Source organism: Centruroides sculpturatus, unplaced genomic scaffold, assembly GCF_000671375.1.
Source record: "Centruroides sculpturatus isolate CEXI.00-Female unplaced genomic scaffold, Cexi_2.0 scaffold852, whole genome shotgun sequence".
Lineage (NCBI taxonomy): Eukaryota > Metazoa > Arthropoda > Arachnida > Scorpiones > Buthidae > Centruroides > Centruroides sculpturatus.
The window spans coordinates 185,996-194,240 of record NW_019385108.1 but is presented as its reverse complement, the minus strand read 5'-3'; the positions used below and the strand labels follow the sequence as shown (position 1 = coordinate 194,240).

The 8,245-nt window shown below is 26.7% G+C and overlaps 1 protein-coding gene across 1 annotated transcript in view; it reads left to right on the top strand.

Moving 5' to 3' along the window:
- Window positions 1-539: 539 nt before the first annotated feature.
- Window positions 540-8,245, top strand: part of LOC111634824 (ATP-binding cassette sub-family D member 3-like) — a 51,585-nt gene continuing 43,879 nt past the window's right edge. The window contains exon 1 of the mRNA XM_023379656.1: window positions 540-755. Within this exon, the coding sequence (XP_023235424.1) occupies window positions 646-755 (110 nt within the window). The 5' untranslated portion in view covers window positions 540-645. The remainder of the gene's footprint in view (window positions 756-8,245) is intronic.

The window sequence follows — 8,245 nt, the reverse complement described above, 5'->3', positions numbered from 1 at the left end:
AAATTATTTTAATTAAATTGTCAAATTTAGGTTCATATATATATTGCAAACTGAAATGATGCTTGTCACGTGTACTGTGTAACACGTCCTGTTTTGATATTATATCAAATATTTTCATTACAGATTTTATGCTCGAGTGAACTTTAAGCCAGGGATGTGCATGACCTTCTATTGTATATCCTCAACGAACAATTCATGATTACCCAAGAATAAAGACAATAGAAATATTTAAAAAAACTTCGAAAATCCTTTAAGGAAACAAATGTATATTTTAACAAACAAATACTATATTTACATTAAATAAAATTCCTTTTTTTATACCAATTAAACTATAAGTCAATTGTATTAAAACACTTTAAAACGAAGTTTTCACTTTATATAAAAAAATATACACATGTATTCAATTATAATTAGTATTTTTATCAATTAAATTCGACGATAAATTAATTAATTAATAAGAAAATATATTTTTTTTTTTTGGTTGGGAATTTCCTTTAAGTTACAGCGTGTTCCAATCACGTTCTGTAATATTTTGTGACGTACTACACTTGTCACGTGTACTGTGTAACACTTGTAAAATGAGTTTTGTATTGTAAAGTTCGGAACGGATAAGTCTTTATCTGTTTTAACGTATATTAAAAGAAAATGTCGCAAGTTTTAAGCAAAATGATGTTGAGGAATTCTGGTGTGGTTGGTGTTTCTCTATTACTTGCATATTGGATGTCAAGGGCAAGTTTAAAACTCAGGGAAAAAAGGTAAATAAAAAATATTATCTTATCTCCTTTAAAATCTTTTAAAATCCAGTTTTCTGCAAGGAAATGATTCAATATTACTGAAATTAATAATAAATATATTATTGGCAATATTTGGAATTTATACATTATTCATTAATCTATATATATATATATATATATTTTTATATAAACAATTAGAAAGGAACTTCATATTATATTCCTTATTATCATTTATTGTATTATAGAATTGTGATGCAAAATTGCACCTAGTACCTAGGTAAACTTCTAGGTAAAATAATAATACATAATAATGGGATGTATATTACAAATATGAAATAGACATTCACTGTAGAATAAATGAAGAAACTAAATAATATACTGTACTTGTAGAATTGTTTTCTTTATAATTATGTATGGAATAGAAAATAAATTAAATTTAAAATTTTACACCGATTTTAAATAATGAAGTTTGTTGTGTAATAAAACTATGATTCTAGAACACTGCTTTACCTAGTTTATCTTTCGGTATTATAGACTAAGTTTAATAATAATATAATAATAAGTTAAGAATACAAATTAGAAATTAACGTGCTTAAAAATTTTATTCATCGTTTTTTATTTCTTTTAATATTATTTTTAGAATCTTTTAGATAAAATTAATAATTTTATTATTTAAGCAATTAAAATAATATATATATATATATGTGTGTGTGTTTGTGTTTGTGTATAAAATAGGTCAAAGATATTTATCATTTTTGTGTTTATAAACATGAAAATTAGGCTACTTTAAATATTTATTTGAAAAGTATGTGGACAATTTCTTCAAATAAGATTTTCTTAAATTTTTAACATTATAACAATTATAGTCCAAATAACAACACAATATATAATGTATTTAAACTGAATTTATAAACTGCTGAGTTAAATATTAAGATTAATTTTGTAAATATCAAAAGTTCTACTAAAAATATTGTATTGATTTCAGATGAACTAATGTTTAACAGAATGTAATTACAACACATTAGTTCATCTCAAGTCAGTACAATATTTGATTTAATATGTAAATGTACATTAATCAATGTACAGTCTGGATATAACTGCTAATACTATGGATGAAAACTTTTGGATAATAATTATATACACACATACTTGTTGTGTATAAGTTCATTTGTCAAATTTAAATATTTTTCCAATACTTATTTGATTTTTTTCTTAGATTATTTATTTATTCAGGTAAGTGGGTCTGGGCCTCCTGGATCCTTTTCTGTTCATGTTACTGTCAAAGGATATTTAAAAGTACTCAAATTGATATTGTAATTTAAGCAAGACTTTATTTTCTATTAAATGTACTCTACTGGTTAGAGACCATCTGTNTTTTAATTTATATATATATATATATGTGTGTGTGTTTGTGTTTGTGTATAAAATAGGTCAAAGATATTTATCATTTTTGTGTTTATAAACATGAAAATTAGGCTACTTTAAATATTTATTTGAAAAGTATGTGGACAATTTCTTCAAATAAGATTTTCTTAAATTTTTAACATTATAACAATTATAGTCCAAATAACAACACAATATATAATGTATTTAAACTGAATTTATAAACTGCTGAGTTAAATATTAAGATTAATTTTGTAAATATCAAAAGTTCTACTAAAAATATTGTATTGATTTCAGATGAACTAATGTTTAACAGAATGTAATTACAACACATTAGTTCATCTCAAGTCAGTACAATATTTGATTTAATATGTAAATGTACATTAATCAATGTACAGTCTGGATATAACTGCTAATACTATGGATGAAAACTTTTGGATAATAATTATATACACACATACTTGTTGTGTATAAGTTCATTTGTCAAATTTAAATATTTTTCCAATACTTATTTGATTTTTTTCTTAGATTATTTATTTATTCAGGTAAGTGGGTCTGGGCCTCCTGGATCCTTTTCTGTTCATGTTACTGTCAAAGGATATTTAAAAGTACTCAAATTGATATTGTAATTTAAGCAAGACTTTATTTTCTATTAAATGTACTCTACTGGTTAGAGACCATCTGTATGTAAATAAAAATTTAAAAAGAAAAATTTAGGAGACACCTTTGAAATGTTTTGCTCCAAATTTTCCTTTACATTCCTTTTTGTAAGGTTACACACTCTAAAAGAAGTCATTCTTTTTTAAATCTCTCAGTTGCTTTCCACTTGAGAAGAATCTAATAAATAGTAGCACAACTGAAGTGTAACCCTATGGCAGGGGGTGACGAATCTTTTTGCGCTTGCATGATATATAGTAAGCATACTTAGCTTTAAAGATGTTTGTGTGCGCCAAAGTTTTAAACTTTGAATAACAATATATAAACAAATTAAATGAATATGTTTTAATTAGAATAAATGTAAAAAAGCTGATTGGAAAAAGGATGATCAGGTGATAAACCAAAAAGATGATTGAAAAAGACAGATGATAAATCGAAATACAGTCAACCCCCCCTCTATAACACTGTTGATTATTCCGTTTTATATGAATTCCATGTTATACGAGTCATTTAGATTTTACAAATATGTGAGCCGTTCATAGCCCAGTACACGTATTTGTATAATCTAAGTGACTCTTATAACATGGAATTCATATAAAATGGAATAATCAACAGTGTTATAGGGGGGTCGACTGTAATATGATACATTATGTGCCACTTTGGACACACTTACCATAGGTTTGCCTCTATGGTATTAACAACATATTTTAAAGCAGGAGTCTCCAACCTACAGTACCAAAAGCATATTTATCTTACCCATGTAGCTTGTTTTCACTAATACATTAGTTCAGAGCACTTAAATTTTTGAAAAGTCAACTAGAATTAATAGACCTTGCTACAAATGATTTTTGTAAAAACTTGTTTACAGAAGGAGGTGGTTAAATTTTTGGAAATCTCTGCCAGAAGAGAATTTTAAGTCTTAAAATATTTGTACAGAGACTATTTATTTCTGCTTCTATGTATCTTTGCAAACACACCTTTTTAAAAATGAAATACATAATATCAAACTATTGAACATTGTTCTCCAATAAATATATAAAGGAGATTTTAATATAGGGTAGCATAGAATTTATCCCAGTTTTGATGACATTCTTTAAAAAAATTAGTTGCAAATTTTATATTGATTTACATCTGCTGTTATTCAGGAAAAAAAATCTTAATTTTAATATCTGAATATACCTTCTGTACCTGTCCTTCAGATTTGTTTTTAAAACTTACATGCTCTCCTTAGAAAAAGGTTGGAGATTTCTGTTATAAATAACTGTTTCACAAACTAGTTGAAATGGCAGAGACTTAGAATATTTTTCCAGTTTACTAAAGATTAATACCATTTTTTTCTAAATTACTGTATTATTAAGTTCATTTAGTATTATTGAATTATTATGTTGGATACCCACATAGGCTAACAGTTGCATCATATTTAGGTTCATATATATATTGCAAACTGAAATGATGTAATTACCAGTCATGTTTTTAAACACTCGCAGACATCTTCCTACTGGTTCCAGGAGGTGAGTTATTGGAAAAAACAGTATGGAAGATGTCTGTGAGTGTTTATATTATCTTTTAGCTCATATGTTGTTTTAAGTTATGGTCTTTTTGTACATATGAGCATGCTCTTGTAGATGAGGCAAAATCAGCACTATATTCCATGAATTTTCTAAAAAACTTTTATAAGATTGAAAGCAACTTTTTATTGTGGCTTTTAAAATTTTTAATAATAGTTACCACATAGAAAGTTACTGAATAGTTACTGTTCAGTACATTTATTGGGTTGGCCAAAAAGTTCATTTTGTTTTTTCCATAAGATAGCTCTAGTAGCATTTAGTTGTTTTTAACTTCATTCAAAGTAATTTTGTTAGATTGTATTATGACAACTGTCATATCAGTGTGAATTTTAAGAGAATTTTATCAAAACTGGTAAATTTCTGTTTTGCTATTTTAGTATTGAAGATGGAAGAAAGCAAGCAACATTTTTGGCATATTATGCTTTATTATTTCAAGATTTATAAAAATGCAACTAAAACACAAAAGAAGGTGCAGTGACCTGTCAAATGTGTCAAAAGTGGTTTGTGAAGTTTTGTGCTGGAGGTTTCTCACTGGATGATGCTCCACGGTCAGGTAGACCAGTTGAAGTTGCTAGTGATCAAATTGACATTAATTGAGAACAATCAACATTATATCACATGGAGATTGCCAACATACTGAAAATATCCAAATCGAGCATTGAAAATCATTTACACTGGCTTGGTTATGTTAATTACTTTGATTTATTTGGATCCACATGAGTTAATAAGTGAAAAAACCATTTTGACTGTACTCCAACACCCCTAATTCAATCAAAACTTCTTCCAAAACTTCAGACTATGAGGCGTTAAATATAATTAAAAATATTTTAATCTTGCGAGTGCTTTCGACGTAAATATGCACGTCNTTAATTGAGAACAATCAACATTATATCACATGGAGATTGCCAACATACTGAAAATATCCAAATCAAGCATTGAAAATCATTTACACTGGCTTGGTTATGTTAATTACTTTGATTTATTTGGATCCACATGAGTTAATAAGTGAAAAAACCATTTTGACTGTACTCCAACACCCCTAATTCAATCAAAACTTCTTCCAAAACTTCAGACTATGAGGCGTTAAATATAATTAAAAATATTTTAATCTTGCGAGTGCTTTCGACGTAAATATGCACGTCATCTTGAGACAATTCAAAATCGATTCAATTTTGAATTGCCTGAAGACGACGTGCATATTTACGTCGAAAGCGCTCGCAAGATTAAAATATTTTAAATTATATTTAACGCCTCATAGTCTGAAGTTTTGGAAGAAGTTTTGATTGAGATAACTGTTGGCGTGACATCCATCCCCAGTACTTAATACCCCTAATTCATTTTTCCTTGTTGAGAAAAGCTTGGAAATATTCTTAGAAAAACTTTTCTATGAAATTCACACTTTACGTCCTTATTGTATATCGTTCTCCACATTTTGAGATCATTAAATGCAATGTTTCTTCTTAATCATTTTAAAAGAGGAATGGGAAAGGTTGTCAGTGAACCCAAACCTTTGTCTATGGCCACTGTTCAGAACACTGCCACCAGTTCCTCTGCTGCTTGCGTACTTCTTTTCTCCCTCCCAGATTTATTTGGAAACCACTGGTCTATAGCATTTTGTATGGGCAAAGTGCAATTTTGTGGTGCAATATCTGCAAAATAGCTAAAATGTGCCAAAAAAGACCCATATAACTGTAATCAGTGCAACAAAATTGTGCAAGAAGTAATTTTCTCAGTTTTTTTTAGCTTAGGAATATAGTCTAGTTTAGTTTTGGAACCTAAATGTTCACAAATTTCAAGGGCTTTGCCCTGCTTAAAAAAGTACCAAGGCAGCACATTGGTAAATTTGTTTTTTTTTTTTTTTGGTGCCATTTTTTGATGATGTTCGTAATGTTTATCTTTCATAATGGTTTTGCTTATGATTACTTTAATGTTTTTAATGAGGAAAAACATGTAATTCTAGTTAAGTTTAGACTCCTAAAGATTGTTAAGTAATATTTTCTCTGTATAGTTTTAATATGAATGTGTTAAATATATCTCAAAGGTTTGTTTATTTCTAGTCTTTTCTTGTAGAGAAAAATCAATAATTTTAAACACTCTTAGGATATTTCTCCAATTTTTGATTTAATTTCAAATTTTTACAAATTTTGTTATTTAGGAGACAAGTTTCAAATTACCATATCTCTAAATACATATGTATATACATATATTTAAGATGATTGAAAAAGACAGATGATAAATCGAAATACAGTCAACCCCCCCTCTATAACACTGTTGATTATTCCGTTTTATATGAATTCCATGTTATACGAGTCATTTAGATTTTACAAATATGTGAGCCGTTCATAGCCCAGTACACGTATTTGTATAATCTAAGTGACTCTTATAACATGGAATTCATATAAAATGGAATAATCAACAGTGTTATAGGGGGGTCGACTGTAATATGATACATTATGTGCCACTTTGGACACACTTACCATAGGTTTGCCTCTATGGTATTAACAACATATTTTAAAGCAGGAGTCTCCAACCTACAGTACCAAAAGCATATTTATCTTACCCATGTAGCTTGTTTTCACTAATACATTAGTTCAGAGCACTTAAATTTTTGAAAAGTCAACTAGAATTAATAGACCTTGCTACAAATGATTTTTGTAAAAACTTGTTTACAGAAGGAGGTTATTNATGAATATATATATATATATATATATATATAAAGTTTACATTGAATAAAAGTAATTTTTAAAAAATTTTATATATATTTCATATGTAATCATTTAAACTTATTTAAGTAAAATTTGTGTAATCGTTATTATATTGATTACACAAATTTAGATTTCTATGAATTTCTATGAGTAATATTACTCATAGAAATTCATTTCTTTGCAATTTTTTTAAAACATCATGCTTACTTGTTAGAGCAAGAATCTTAGAAAATATTCATATGTAATTGTTAATGGAGTATAATTTTTTAAAAATAAATCTGAAAATATATTTTAAAGAAAATATATTAAGTATAATAAAAAAAAATTTATTTGATTTTTCAGATTTAAAAAAAATATTGTTCTAAATTCAAATCAATTTGTATCATAACTATTTTTATAAGAATATTTTTTTAAAGAAAATTTATTAACATTGCATTATCTTTTTGGTATTGTATTCAAAATAATCATTTTAAAAATATCTTTGGATTAAGTTTTAAAAACTTAATACTAATATTTGAAATAGCTGAATTTGCATTTTTTAAATTATGTCTGATATTTAATAAGTGATATTTCATAGTTTTCCTACACTGATTACAAAAATAACCTGTTTTCCATTACATAATGAATTACAAAATTTTTCAAGTTTATTTTATATATTTCGGTGTTTCTGATATAGTTGTAATACAAATAAATATATGAATAAAATGTAATACAAATAAATAATATATTAATATAAATGATTTGATTTCTTATGTTACTATTTCATTCAGTCTATTTTGTTAGTATAATAACTTCTGTTTAATTTTGAAAATAACTTATTTATTTCTTTTTTATGTACTAATAAAATTTGTTATTGAATAGTCTTTTATATGATTTGATAACAAACTTTATAGATGATTGATATTCAAATTTTATATCAAAGAATATGTTGCAATTAGCAATCTAAATATATAAAACTAGCTGTTACCCGCGACTTCGTCCGCGGAGGTTTTGCAAGCAAACTCCATTTACATTCAATATTTCAATAACCATAGTAATCGTTAGGTCTATATAACACCTACCGCTGAAGAGAATTGCCGAGAATCAAACGAACTATTTTCAATTTGATCAATTTTCTGGAACGTTTACAATCGTTCTATAATCGAACCAATACGCAATAACAAATTCGAATTTAAAACGGTTCGAACATTTTTAAAAT